The sequence below is a fragment of the Tinamus guttatus genome, unplaced genomic scaffold (genome assembly GCF_059628265.1).
Source record: "Tinamus guttatus ecotype Peru unplaced genomic scaffold, ASM5962826v1 Tinamus_guttatus_pri_ptg000011l, whole genome shotgun sequence".
In the NCBI taxonomy this organism is placed as follows: Eukaryota; Metazoa; Chordata; class Aves; order Tinamiformes; family Tinamidae; genus Tinamus; species Tinamus guttatus.
This window is the reverse complement of record NW_028288545.1, coordinates 320,768-336,055: the sequence shown is the minus strand read 5'-3', so window position 1 is coordinate 336,055 and position 15,288 is coordinate 320,768. Positions and strand designations below refer to the sequence as shown.

The 15,288-nt window shown below is 39.0% G+C and overlaps 1 protein-coding gene across 1 annotated transcript in view; it reads left to right on the top strand.

Annotated features, from left to right (window-relative positions):
* The first annotated feature begins 2,475 nt into the window (after positions 1–2,475).
* The window catches only part of ERO1B (endoplasmic reticulum oxidoreductase 1 beta), a 30,072-nt gene continuing 17,259 nt past the window's right edge, over positions 2,476–15,288 (top strand). The window contains exons 1-4 of the mRNA XM_088522891.1: positions 2,476–2,587; positions 6,737–6,856; positions 12,684–12,767; positions 14,349–14,390. Coding sequence (XP_088379017.1) covers positions 2,483–2,587; positions 6,737–6,856; positions 12,684–12,767; positions 14,349–14,390 — 351 coding nt within the window. The 5' untranslated portion in view covers positions 2,476–2,482. The remainder of the gene's footprint in view (positions 2,588–6,736; positions 6,857–12,683; positions 12,768–14,348; positions 14,391–15,288) is intronic.

Here is a 15,288-nt window from a genome sequence, read left to right as displayed (position 1 = left end):
ACTAACCTGCCACTGTTTTGCCATGCAAGCAGGATTAGACTCTGTCTGAGGTGAAGATAAAAACTACTCTCCATAACTAACATAAAATGTTCTGATTTGACAGTTGAGTGAACCTTATGACTTGGGAAATATGATGGTTTACATCTAATTTGCATGAACTAAACATAGTCTTATAGGCAGTGCAAGTGGGTGGCAGTGCAGGTGCTTGTTACAGCTAAATTTATATATATATATATATGTATGTATGTGATCATTATTGAAAATTTGCTCCAGAATCAAAGCTATAAAATGAAATTAAATGCAGTGAACTCATCTGAATCTGTCAACAGAAACAGTAGCTTTGTGACAAGTAAAAAGCACTCACAATAAAATACGGAGTAATGATAGTGAAAGCAGCTATGGTAATGCTAGTATTAGCATTAGCTGTTTTGCCATTTTTTATTTCTTCTCAGTTCTCTAGTAAAGGTATCGGTCCTCTGAAGCTACAAGAATGGATAGATTACAATTTAATTCTTGTTTTCAAATGATATGTCTGCTGCTTATACTCCAGAGAGGAAAGAAAAGAGTATTATATATTTTTTTTCCTATGGGGTCAAATACATAGCTACTCCATTTTGTGGACTCTTAACTCATAGCTTTCAAATTCCCATCTTTTAAAGGTAGTTTCAGCAAAAACACATAACATTCTAACACTTCAGGATGAAATAAATGTAAAACTTACTTGGATTAATTTGGAAGCAGATAAAAATGGCCAATCTAAAATATTTTAACCTAAGAAAAATAGCTGCCCTGCCTGTAAAGCTTGTCTCCATGTTCCAGTAAAGGAGGGTATCAGAAGGATCTGTGCTGGTAGACGGAGTGAAAAAGAACCATAATTCCAACAACTCTGCTCAGGGAATCAGTGCAACACTAATGCTTTCACACAAGCAATGTGAACTTTTGCAGCTCTGGGAGAACTTCAGCCACATGCTTAACTGCTGGAAACAAATATTGTTTCTAAGCTGTTTCTTTAGCATTTTCAAAGGACTGGAAAAACAAAGCTAGACAAATTCAGCTGATGTAGCACAGTAATGTTCAACCTGTCAACAGCCAACCAACCTCCCTAAGGAATCAGTAATTACTGAAAACAGATAAGTAAATAACTAAATGTGCAGCAAAACTCCTGTAACAGCAAGCAGCCATTGGCACAGATGGTCCTGCCCTCTCTCATTCTTCCAGGGTATTTGCTCCTGCCATTTCCCTTGGATCAGATCCAGTGATGAAGCAGCCACAGAGTGAGTCAGTTCAGCTGCTCTGGTAGAAAACTATCCCTGGGAGCAAACAAACAAATCAGGCACCTGAAACGACACGTGCACCTGCAGGGTTGCTCAGATGCGAAGGATGGGGGATGTGCAGAATCACAGAACCACAGAATGGCTGAGGCTGGAAGGGACCTCTAGAGATGCTCTAGTCCAACCCCCCTGCTCCAGCGGGGACACCCGGAGCACGTGGCACAGGGTGGCATCCAGGCAGGTTTTGAAGATCTCCAGAGGAGACTCCACCACCTCTCTGGACAGCCTCACAGGAAAGAAATTATCCCTCACATGGAGATTAAATTTCCTGGAGTATAATTTATACCCAAGGACGTGCAAGGCAAGGAGTGGGGGGAGGCCGGCAGTAGATGGAGGGAGCTTCTTTTTATTAACTTTCAGCCTCGGTCCCAGGGGGAAGCAGATAAAATGAAAACCAGACAAGCCTGAAACATATTTCCTATCTTCGGGTGCATCCTGCATTTTTTAAAGCTCTGCCGACTCTGTAACTGACTTCGCATAAAACAAAACTGTGCTGAAAGAAACGGACTGTTTAATCCAGAGGCGGCCGGTGGCGGCGCCGGGGACCCGACGAGCCCTACACATTTGAACTTGGCGGCTCCATCCCCGCGGGCGCAGCGCCTCTGCCTCGCGCCATCACGTCGCGCACGGCCCGGCCACCCGCGGACAGCGCCTGCGGCCGCCGCTATCCCCGCCGCTCGCACCTCCCCCCCACGTCACGTCGCGGCGGGCGGGCAACGCCCACCCGCAACCGGCACCGCGCGAGACGGCCGTTCACTTGCTACTTGTTTTGGAAGCGCGCGTGGTTCTCTCCCATTGGGCGTCGCGGCGGGGCGGTGCTCTCCCATTGGGCGCCGCGCCGCACGGGCCCGCCCCGCCGTAGTCCTGGCCCCGCCGCGGACTACCCGTCCCGGCATGCCGCGCGGTGGTTGGGTGGCGGTTGCTGCTCCGTGCACGGCGTGCGCTCCTTGCTCGTTTACTTGTCGGTGCCGCGGCGGCGGTGGCGGCGCGCGGGCGGGTTGGGGCGAGCGCGGCGCCCCCGCCCGACGGCTCCCATCGCGGGTAGGAGCTGCTGCTGCCGCCGGCCCTCGCCCCGCTCGGGCGCTTCCTGCGGCGGCGGCCGCTGCGCAGCGGGGCGAGGGCCCCCCCAGCCCAGCCGCGGCGAGAGCACCATGAGCGGCACCAGCGGCGCCGCCCGGAGCAGCGCGGCGGGGACGCGGCCGGTGGCGACGCGGTTGCTGGCCCTGCTGGGCTGCGTCCTCACGGCGGAGGCCCAGGTGGGAGCCAAGCGCGGGCAGGAGCGGGCGCCTCCTGAGGGGAGCTGAGCTTGTCCCATGTTGGAGGGCGGCAGCGCCGCTGGAGGGGGTCGGGCGCCCGGTGCCTCCGGCACGAGGCCCCGCTGTGGGGAAAGGAGAGGCGGCGCCGGAGCTGCTGCTGGTGCCGCCCTTACATAACGGTTCGGCTGCACGGGAGAGTTGCGTGGCCCAGCCCGGGAAGCAGGGCTTGCCGTGCGGGGAGGACTCGGGAGCCCGGGGCGCATCGCGCCCTTGGCCTCTAGGGTAAAAACTTTGGTGTTCGCAGAAAGTCGCTGGCCGCCTCTGCTGGTGCTGGTGCCCGGACTGGGCAGCTGCGCGTGGCGTGGGCCCCGGCCGTGTCTGTGCACCCGTGCGGCAGGAAGGGTAGGAGGGCTCCTTCCTTCTGGAAGTTGTCCCCTTGGCTGCAGCAGGACGAGCCTCTGTAGGCGAGAGCCTCGTGTGCGTGAGCAGTGAGCGCTTCCATGTAACAAGAGCAGGTGTCAAGGGGAGAAGGATTTTAGCCAGGCCGAGGGCACTAGAGTGAGTTTGTGTGAAAATATGAAATAGCACTCACGTGGCACAAACCATCTTGTGCTTCTGACATATATATTTTTTTTAAAAAAAAGGAAAAATAAAAATATGTAAATATTTCTGCTCTGTATAGTAACGTGCCATACTGTGACTGTCCAAGACAGTGTGTAGGCTAGTATAGATAGCTTTTATTGCAGTATCTCTTTGCTATAATTTCATGTTCTCTATTTTTTTCTTCAAAAAACCCTTTTTTATATATTAGTGTATAACAGACATCCATGGGGTGTGTGTGTGTGTGTATATGTAAGTATAGTAAGTGTATACTGTATGTATGTTGAAATATATATATATATATATATAGGCAAATATCAGCTGATGTCAGCAAACTGTCATGTTGATTTTTTGGGGGAACATTGGGAGAGATTGATTGCTGCTCTTTCATAAAATTACTATGTTGTGTTCATTGTTTAAATTGCAGTCTGATTTGCACAGAAAAATGTAAGTTAGCTATTATTTCTCAGAGTGATAGTATCAATTCCTTTTCTCTCATTCTGCAAGTATTGCGAAGTGAAAACACGGAGGAACAAAACAAGGTGTCCTGGGTGCCCTTCCAATGAGGATATGTTGAGGCAATTAATGTGTAACAACATGACAGCACTAATAAGGTTATTGATATAAATATATTGTTTGTTAATCTATGTATTTATTCCGTGCTTTTGTGTGTGTGTGATATTCAGTATTAAAAGTGCTGTATACTGTATAGTTAAACCCCTCCCCCTTACTCTCATAAGGGGGAATTGATGCATGCTGGATATTGGTCTTTTATAATAAAGGTTGGTTTAACTTGGAGAAGAAAAGTTAGAGGTTTAACACCTCCAGTGCAGCTCTGATACCTACACAAGGCCTGACCTTGATATGGTGATTCATAGAAGTACTTTGGTAAACATATAGAAAATACACTGGGTATTACAGTAATAGTAAAATGTCTGTAACGGCAGTGCTTGAACTCTGCTGCTCTTGACGTTAGCCTGACTGATCTGTTGTTCAGAACTGGCATTTCATATGTGCTATCAAAACCTTTTACATATTGTGCTTGGGTACAAAAATAATTACGCTTTCAAAAGAAACATTTTTGCCATTGAAGCTAACTGCTCCAATGCTGAGATGTGAGAAACTAGGAAATTCCTTTCTTTGCCCTTGTTACTCTATTTTTTTCTCCTTAAGATCTCTTAGACCTCTCTTAGTTTTGGGAGGGAGTTTGTCTTTTTATAATCTTCTGAGAAAGCTACAGTGCATTTTGAAAGATTTTCTTAGAATTTAAGTTTTATGAGAAACATCTGGATAAGGTGCAGCTTTCGTTGGTTTACAATCTTAGTTAAATAAAGCAACTACAGCTTTTTATTTTCCCACAGTGCTTTGACGCTGTTTATAACTACGGCATATTTGTTTGAAAGGTTTTCCCCTGAACTCCCATTTCAGCTTTGCATAGATATTGTCAAAATGTTTTTGAAAGTGGTGAATAGCTTCATGAGATGATCATCAAAATAATTTCCTACACTTTATTTTCTGTGTCCAATTTTTTACTAGTCTCAGGTTAATTCTTCACATATGGTTTATCCAGTTTAATATTTGAGCAGTTTGTTCATAGTTATCTTTGTCATTTTTGTTGGAATTAATATTTTTGTGTGTATGTATATACGTTGAAGTGTTATGTGTAAAAATAACAAAATTAATTTCTGCCTATTTATGGCTGATTTAAAAAAAAAAAAAAGTTTAAACTTTCTACATGAAATCTTCCTGGATTTTTTTTTAACTCTGGAAGTATTATATTTTTGAAAGTAAGAATAATTTGAAACTTTTTGCCTTCTGACTTTGAATCTGGCACCTTCTGTAGATCATGAGCTTTCTTAGCTTTTGTGAAAAACCTTTAAATGAGCAGTCACCTTCCTAGATGTTTGTCCAGATTTGAAGTTAAACAACATTATAGATAGCGAGCATAATAGCATGGAAGAGTTTGGGTTAAGTTATTTTATTAAATGTGTTTCACTTCATTGCCATCCATGATATTTAATCTGCAGATCTGTGACATCCTCCTATTTAGTCTATTTCTCTCAGGAAAGGCAAGGTATACAAAAGCTGAGTTTTCTACTAAAAATGCTTTGTTACTAAACCTTCACATCTCCATTCTCTCAGGGGAAAAATATCTTAAATAACAAACCATTTTCCAAGCTCCTTTTATGTCTCATGAAAGAGCAGAAGTCTATGATTCAGAGTGATGTTTTTACATCAAATTAGATTGTTTTGGTTATATAAGGGTATCTGGTATATAAGGGTATCTGTGCTATAAAGTAGTTGAGTGTTTTATCATGCATAAAACAGATAATTTCATGACCTCCTCAAGCCTTGAGATTTACAGAAAACAAACATGAACTATTTCTTCTTTTACACATAACCTTATAATAGTTAGAAATCTTCTAACCAAATCAATATATAAAGAATACAGGTCTCTCTTTTCAAATGCTTTCTAGGCCATCCTGTATGTTGATGAATTACTTGTCTTGCTAAGGCTAAGCCATGGTTAGCAGAAGCATTTGATTCCATATTTCTTAGCCATGAACTAAAATAGTAATATGCATTTGAAGTTATAAAGGCCTTTAAAACTTACTTCTGTCTATTTAGGAAGCTATGTTTATGAAATTTATCATATGAATGTTTATAGAATCTCCCTCTACTTCACATGGACACTGTTAGGTTGCTTCTTGCAGTAGCCCAAGCTGATGCAAGTTGAGTCCGACATCTCCACTCACTTGTACAGTTCTGTTTCCTTTCCTGTGCTGGCAGTAGCTCTTCTGCACTTGTTTTGGTAACTGCTGTCTTAAGATGGCGTGGCGCTTTGAAGTAGTGTGATGTGCCGGTACAAGAGAGAGGATGGGGCCTCAGGTGCTCAAGTTTCACAGCACCTTAAATAGATCTGTAGCCTTACAATATTGGTGCCTACAGCTCGTTTTCCAAATATTTCCTGGTAGAATTTAATTGTGAAGGTGTTAACTAGGTGTTGGAAAAAAATACCTAGCCCATCTTCGCATGCCTCTAAAGAAGCTAACCGGACTTTTCTTAAACTTTGAGAAGGAGACTAGGATGACCATGAATGATTGTGCTTTAGGGAATTCAGCTACTAAGGCAATGAACATTTGGTGGGATGTACTCTGCACAGCTGTCTGCACTAATCTCATGGTCTCCATAGTTTGGAACATTTTGCCACTTGTTTTGCAGGATGTTCTATAGGCTGGATCTGCCCAAGAACAAATTAGAGGGCTGAAACTATTGATCTCTCACTAATTCAGTGTTGTACTGGGAAGTGGATATAGGCTCAAGAAAATATGACAATCTTTTATTTTCTAATTCTGGATATGTATCATGTGAATGTAAAGTGTCATTTTTGGTTACAGAGTATTTTAATGATACGAAATAACTTATTTGGAATGGAATTGCATTTCAGTAGTATTTATCTGGATTTTTTTTTTCCTGGAAGATTTTTGGTTTTTCTTTTTTTATCAAGAAATGTGATGTTAACCTCGATCTGATATATTTTCCTAATAGCTCACAGGAGTCCTAGATGACTGTTTATGCGACATAGAAAGCATTGATGACTTCAATACTTTCAAGATCTTTCCAAAAATCCAGAAACTGCAAGAGCGTGATTACTTCAGATATTACAAGGTACAATTAGAATGGTATTTCCCTGTATAATTTAAATAAAATGCAGAAAATGTAGAGAGGATTACAGATAAAATGAAATTGACTTGCATTAAGTTCTCTTTTAGAAGCCAACAGCTGTCTAATTTGATCATAGCTGATTTTCATTCTCTGACAATTTGCTGGTCATAAATCCTGTATTTTCTATGTTAATCCTGTGGCTAGTGACAGTGAATCGTAACTATTCTCATTCAGCTGAGAAGTGGTAATTTTAAAGGTGGTATCTTTGTACTTCCGCAGGTGGGAAAGGACTGTGTTAGACACTTTGATACCATGCAGTCTTCTGACTAATGTGTGTAGCCTTGTGTTTGAAATACTTTGCCTTTTCCTTTCTTATCATTTGTTGTCTTTGTTTTGGTTTTATTTTTTCTCCATACAGAACCTTTATTCCTTTCAAAAAACAAGTACGGATACTAATTTTCAAGTATTACATACTATTCTAAAACAATCTGAAGCATTGTTTTTTCTGTGTATTAGAATTTGATGAGGAATATAGGACTTTAGAGCTTGGTACTGCTCTTCTTTCTTCAGATGTGCTTGAAGGGAAATAAAGGTTGTATTTTGACTCGGCTGATCACAAGGCTCTCTGCTGCAGGAGAGGATATTCCACTTCCGGGCAGACCATCCTGCCCCTTCACTATTACTTCTGGGACTTGTCTAGCTAAGCAGTGGTGGGCTAGTGTCGCTCATTAACCTAAGAGAAAACTTTTTGTTTTTCAGAATGTAACAAATTATCTTGCTGAGTTGGAATTGGGCAAGTACCAGAATTTATGGAAGATGGGGTTATTTATGAGAGGCAGAAAAGACCCCTACTAGAATCTTCACTTTGTAGTTTGAGCAAGCAGTAACATAGAACTATATCATGTATCAGAAGGAGATGAGGGGTGAAGTTACAACTTCAGTGTTCGGGAGAAACAAGATATGTTCATCTTCAATGGGAAACATATCGGGTAGTAGTGGTAATTAGATTCTCCAAAGGCACCAAGAAGATGTAAAACAAAATATTTGAGGAAGGGGAGTAACAGGGTTACAAGGTTTTATACAAAATATTCACCAGCATTTTCATCCTTAATTTAAGGGAGGGTAAAATTTTCATTTCAGAACCTCATATTCCTGCAGTTTCTACTTTAATAGCCTCTGTAGTAAACTCCTACCTCATCTTTCGTAGCGTTTTTGTGTGACCAGCTATACTGTGCGTACACCTTAGTGTACGCATCCGTGTTTAGAATTCGCATGCCTTGCAGAGCGCATAGGTTAACACTTGAGCGATACTTATATTCTGGTTGGAATCTGTCCAACTTACTGATAGTTCTTCAGTGGATAGGTGTATTCTTTTGGTTGGCACCATACTGGGCAAACAAAATGTAGTGTTTCAACAGAGTTGGGAGACTAGTCAGCCGTTTAAGCTTTTTTTTCCATAACTGACCTTTATAATTGATATGCAGCTACAAGTGCTGTTGTACAGTTCTCCTCATCTGCATGCAGTAATTAAAAACTTTCACTTGTGGCAGGAGAGAATGTGTTGAACAAGCAAACGGATTGCAGAAGCTATCAAAACTCTTTGTAAAAGGAATGGAGTTTTTGATACCTCTGCGCAAACTCATCCTAGGGCATATAGGTGAATGAGGAAATTGTGAGGACATGCAGCTTATATATAGTCAGCTACCCTGTAGTTGATGTAGAACGTATAGATAGGGAAAATACATTAACCTGGGGAGTGAAAACATGCCTATTATGAAGTAAGTTAACTTGTAGCAGGAATTTGGATCACTGACTCCTGTAGCTCAAGTTGCACTATTCCCAGCATTTTACTATTTCAACTATAGAAGAACTCCAACTTTAATCTGCAAGATTTAACGGGCTGGCTAGCTTGTTTAATTTATGCTAGCTGATTTTATGTATTTATTTTTTTCAGTGAAATAAGAAAGGAATTATTTTGTCTCGATGTAGTTTTTACAACACTTATACAAACACAAAATATGGGAGTCTAATGATAATGTGTAATGTGTTCTAGGTGACCCTGCTTGAGTAGAGGGGTTGGACTAGATGATTGCTAGAGGTTCCTTTCAACCTCAATCGTTCTGTGATAAGAAATCCAACAGTTATTCTGTGGGAATAATGAATAATACTGTGGATGGCGAAGTCTAGTACTTTGGTCTCTGAAGAAAATAAAGGTTGTTTTGTGTATCAGTTAAAGCACGTGTACTGTATAACATCAATTTCTCTTGCAATATTTTAGTGCTGCTGAGTCATTGTGGGATTATGGGACTAGTAGATCTTGATATTCAGGTGTTTTCCTGGATAAATAGCAATATTATTTTATATAGAAGTGCCTCTCTGTATAAGCAGAAAGATTCCTTCGTTACTTAACCCTTGCGTATTCCAGAGTTTGTAAATATTTATAGTGTTAGGGATGGATTGAAGAAGCTTATAGCCTTAACTATGGTAGTTGGTCTGGTGTGTGTGTAGAAATTAGTGTGGGAGGACATGCCTTTATATAATTCTGAGCTCTAATTGTAGTAGTGGTGGTAATGCATAATGTAACAGTTTTCTGTGCTTTATTTAAAAAGTGGGAAGAAGAAAAAATCTGAAATTTTGCATTTTTTTTTTTTTCCAGCAATGTCATTTCCAAAATTAATGCAGGGGACAGGGGAAAGCAGCCTGAAATCTTGTCCTTTAAAGAATCTGTGCTAGCATGGCTTCTACTGTAACTGGGAGATAGTTGTAGTTTCTTAGAAGTTATACCATCTGCTGAGTATCTTATTTAGTTATTTATTTTCTTCCTTCCTTAACCATTCAAAGCTGAATGTATATTTCCTGATTGTGCAGATTAAGTGTCCAAATGGAAACCTGGAAGAGTCTGTCTTTCAAAATGCTAGTAGTGGACAGTAGTGCAAAACCATTGCTTTCCTACCAACCTAGCTGTATGTGTATTTTGAAAACACAATATATAAAATTAAAAAATAGAATGAAGAATGCTTGCTGAAAGGTCTGAGGAATTAATTCAGTATAATGAGCTAGTAGTGTAAATCAAATTCTACTTTTGCTCTTAATTCTCTGCCCTGCACCTTTTGAGTAATATTGATTCCATGTATGTACAAAATTAATTTCTTATATTAGGGCAAAAACACATGCTGCCTGATGGTATACTAAATACGTCTAACTCCTTTAAAAAATAACACCCCATTCTGTATTTTAAAGATGCAAGTAAAGTGGTGAAGACTAGTTCCCATAAAACATGTTGTATATGATGGTGCCTCCTTAGAGGTATTCATAGAATGTCTAAAGAAGTTTGATTTTGTTATTGTTTGTTTGTTTATTTGTGCTACATTGGTAAATAGTGCCCCAAGAATATATCCTTTAGTCTTGAAATACTGTTTATTTCTGGTGCATAGTTTTGATTCTCCTTAGCTGTCATAACAAAGCAAACGGGCTGGAAAGACAGTAAAATCTGACTACAGCACCCCTCAGGTGCCAAGTTTGTCCAAATCTATGGTGCGTAATGTACTAAATGTAAGAAGGAATGTTGGAAAAAATCTTTTGATTCTTTTTTAGCTTCTGAGACTATGCTTTGATGATCCAATGAGTTTAGCCATTGGGCCTCTAATACAGTATCAAAAAGGAAAAAGAAAAAAAAAAAGGAGGAGAAGAAAGAGGCTACTTCAAGCAAGTTGCCCATCTAGTATGAATGCACTCTGCCAGTAAAAGATGTTCAAAGCACACTGGCAGATTCAAGTCTGTTAGGTCAGTGTTTATCTTTCCATTCCTCAGTCAAACAAGCCTAATACTGTGTTCTGTAGATTAGACACAGTGATGCAGATGTGCACCTGTGTCTGACCGACATCATGAATGGGTAATATGGTATTTGCTTGACAGTGAGAATCTGACCCAACAGAATAAGTCACTGCAAAACCACATGTTGAAGTTCTGATGTAAAGGACCTGGCTGCTGTAACTGCAGATTTAGTGGGTGCTGTAACTGCCCCTTGAACTGAAACCGTTCTGACCTATATTGGTTTATGATACTTTTTTTAAGCAGGTGATTGAACTTTTTAACTTCTATTTCATTTTAAGAGGAAAACTAAGTTATGAGAAAGGAGTATTGTGGAAAAATGGAGTTTAAGCTTTGATTCCTTCTCCTTTCCATTACTGCTATGATATGAAGTATGATATTTCTTTAAGGCTTTTCAAAAGATGATTAGAAGTGCTCTGAGTTTTTTGTTTGAATACAGGAGAACTACTAAGTAAAGATCATACAGTCACAGTTGATGTTGGAAGGACTTCTCCAGATCATCTAGTCCCATGCCCCTCCTCAAAGCAGGGTCAGCTAGAGCAGGTTGCACAGGATCTTATCAAATTGAATTTTGAACGTCTGGAGATTCAACAGGATGTTGGATAGGTTCTGGAACGGAGCGTAGGAGTTGCTAGTGTATAGATATATGCCTCTTTAAAAGGCGAAGGTTCTTTCTAATGAGCAAACTTGTTTAACTGCATTAAGAGGGTGAGGGCCAACACTATTTTTCCCCATCTTGAAAGAATACCTGTAGTGTTTGGGCAGCCCCGTGATTCCTATGGTCTCTTTTGAAACCCTGGCATTTAAAGCTGCCAGCTTGATTTATAATAAGTAGATCCTTTATGTTTATTTTTTGAGCTATATGCTTTTTTGTACTGTTTATGGCTTAAGATTTATAGACTTTCATTTTTTTTATAATTATGATTCTTAAATTCCTTTGTTGAAACAGCTGTAGGGCCAAGTGTCATCTTTGTTAATAGGCTTAATTTTACAGTGCATTTTATAGAACTTGCAGACTTTGACTGCAATATCATATCCCATTTCAAATGCCAGTTTTAAATATGAAGTGATACATCCTGAGTGTTTTGAGGTAGGTAAGTAGCAACTTCAGATGAGTATCTTCATGAATAATATTTATCAGCTGAAGGAAATCAGTACAAACCATGCTAAAGGAAGACAAAGAATATCAGTAGCTTTATCATAGTTTTGAAAGTTGCCAAACTGATTGATATCTGTATGTATTTATAGTCTGGCAGCTATACATTATATATTATGTACAATTTTTTTCACTGACCTTTTTTCTAACCTTTTCACATATATAATTCAAGTAAATGCAGTGAAAAATGTTCAACTCTTGCCATGTAGAATATGCTGCGCTCTCTGCCTTTATTGTGCCGTTTGCCGACAGATAGAAATGTTGGCTAGAAAGCATCATGGGATTTGTGGGTAGTGTTTCTGAAGTGGTTTCTCTTCATTATTTGTATTATGTCAGCTCTCTAAGACATTAATATTTTGATATTTATTATTCTTTGAATTGCTGTGAAGTGTAGTAATGATCATTCTGCTTTTATTGCTTGAAATCTGAACTTATTTAACTACTTAACTATATCAGTGAACTTGTGCACTAGTGTCTTTATCTTCCATCAAATGTATTTCCTTGATTATTGCAGTATAAATACAAATGAGTAATAGCTGCATATGTCTGACTCAATGTTCACTCTTACAGTTTAGTTACTGCTTTCAACAGTTATATTCATGGTCTGAGATTTAGTTCGTGCTTTAAGATACCATATGTTTTTCTCAACGATACCTTTGCCACAGTTCCACTACCACAAGCTTCAACTAATATACTCAGTGGGAGAATTCTTAAAAAAAATTAAAAGTATTAGATCTAACCCCTTTTTTCATATCCTTTCCTTTAGTTTGAAAGGATTCCTTGGTACTGTCTGTTTTAAAGTTACTGTTAATTGTAAATTTTTATGTGTTTTTTAATCTTCAGGTCAATCTAAAGAGACCATGCCCATTCTGGGCTGATGATGGCCATTGCTCTATCAAAGATTGTCATGTGGAGCCTTGTCCAGAGGTATGGATCAAATAATATAAAACAGAAAAAGTTTGTTAGGCCAAATAGTTTGCTAATTTGCGGTATATGATACTTTTTGCTATACTACTCCACTTGAAAACGTTTGGAATATCGGCTTGCATAGATAAGGCTCTGCTATTTGCTCCTGTTTTTGAACAAATCTTCTCCTTTCCAGTCATGCTGTATAATTTCTTTGAAGAAATGGTTACACTGAGTATAAGTCAAATACCAGAATAGTGGTTAGTACTCGAGAAAATGTATCGCCATCTGTGGTTAGCTTTAACCATCCCTTTCAAAATCCAGGACACTCTTATATAAAACGTCTATTGTTTTCATTCTTTTCCAGTAAGCACAACTGTAAAATACAAAACTGGAAAAGAAAGTGACTTCTAGAAGTAGTTATTCTTGTCTTTGTTTCCAAGATGTAGAAACTGAATAGGTCCCTTGCCTGTCCAAAGTCAGAGTAAGGTCCTTGTAGCCTGGGATTTTCTGTTTCCTGGGATAGTCTTCTATCCAGTAATCTACAGTAGGAACTTATGAGGCATTGGAACAGAGAGAGAGGAATTCTCTCTTATTTATTTGTTTATTTTTAATAAATTTCAAAGCACTCTTAAGTCTGTAAGAGAAGTTTCAGTCTCTTAACAACAGAGTGTTTTAACTACAGATTTGACCAAAAAGAAGGACTAATAATAATTGGTCAGTACATAGATGATTGGGCGTGGGGAGGAAGAAATGTATGATATTTGGGAAATACTAACTTTTAATATTAACTCCTAACATTTCGTGGTGGTGGGAGGAAGAGGGAGAGAGTAGAAAGGAATGCAACTTAGCTGCCCATTTGAAGCATCAGATTCTAAATTATACAGTCATTCCTACTCATCCGTTTATATAGGTATGTTCCTTTATGGATGACGAAGCATTTTGCAAATGTGGTTTAATGGAACTTCATGACTGAGATGAGAACTTAAAAACATTGGTACTTTGCTGTCACTCAAGTTGCTTGGTCAGGACATACATGCAATGTACAGCTTGGCTTTTTAGAAGACACTGAAGACAAACATTGCTGAGTCTATTTGGAAATTCTGTGTCTTCAGTTAAAATGTAGCCTTCCCTTGACATGTGGTAAATGTCGTATGTAATAATTTAAATTTTTGAGATTTATAAGCATTTATAACAGTCTATAATCACTTTCTGCAAACTGGCTTAATTATGCTTAAATTATGACTCATCTGTATTTTTACTCAATTATAAGGTAATGAAGTTCAGATTAATTATAACAATATTTACTAATGAAATCTTAAATTTAAATAAAAAGATGATAATAGTTATTTTCCCTTTAAAAGTACAAATATATTTGAAATACTGTCAGGTCTTAGTTGTTTTTACCAGTATGACAAATAACTTGAAATTTATTATAAGCTGTAGCTCTATTCTGGATATAATGTTTTGAGAAAATAAAGGTGTAAGCTAATTGCATAATGCAAGTTGGTTTCTGTAAAAATGGTATCTAAATTCTAAACTTTAAACTGCTCATAGAAAAGATTATGAACAAATTAAGAATGATGAATTATTATTTTTTAGAGCAAAATACCTGTTGGAATTAAAGCTGGCAGCTCTAATAAGGTAAGTAGTCATTTGTATTTGGACTTCTTTTTTCTAATTTACTGTAAGTCTAATGATTCAGTGATGTCTAGTTTATCATAAACTTTCCATTTTGGCATAGTGATGAAATTGTTAACCCAGCTGATTCTGTGTGTGGCTTGTATTTTTAATTTTGTGTGTAATGCAACATAGTGTTTCTGACCTAATTAGTGCTGTCATGTCATTTTGAAACTTTTATAGCTTGAGAATTGGTGCTTACTGAATCAGTGAATGACCAAAGATAGTGTACATAGTCACTGTACGCCTGAAGTAAAATTCTCATTTACTTCTGAGCTGTTTTTGGCAATCTTGTAGACAGATAGAACGGTTGCAGTAACAGTGAAGTCTTCTGTAATAATTGTGTATAAATAAAACTTGTAATATTCTAGAGGTCCCTTCCAACCTTAAACATTCTATTATTCTATGATTCAAAAAAGAAAGCAAAGCAAAATGAGTAAAGAAAGCATGAAAACTTGTAAAGGAGGTCAGAGAGAAGCGACGTGGGGACAAATAAGCCACATCCCCAAAATCCCAACCACAGTCCTCAAGATAAGAGCCTTAGCAATTACAGGAAGATGACCAAAATACAGCTGAGGGGAATATTTTATTGTAAGTGGATGGTTCCATGTATTCTACTGGCATGGACAGTGCAGTCAAATCTGTTCAAGCTCCAGCTCAAGAGGAAGTGTTGTCTCCTATTTGTACATGTATTGGTAAGCTCAGTCTGAAATAAAGCATGGCTAAGTGTGTTTTGGTATAAGCAGCTGTTGCTCTGGAGAAAAACATTAGTGCTATCACTGGACAGAAGGTTTTGAATTTTAGCTGGAATATCAGTGGCTACTTCTTTTTCATTGACTCCTCCTGTAAACTTGACTGTAGA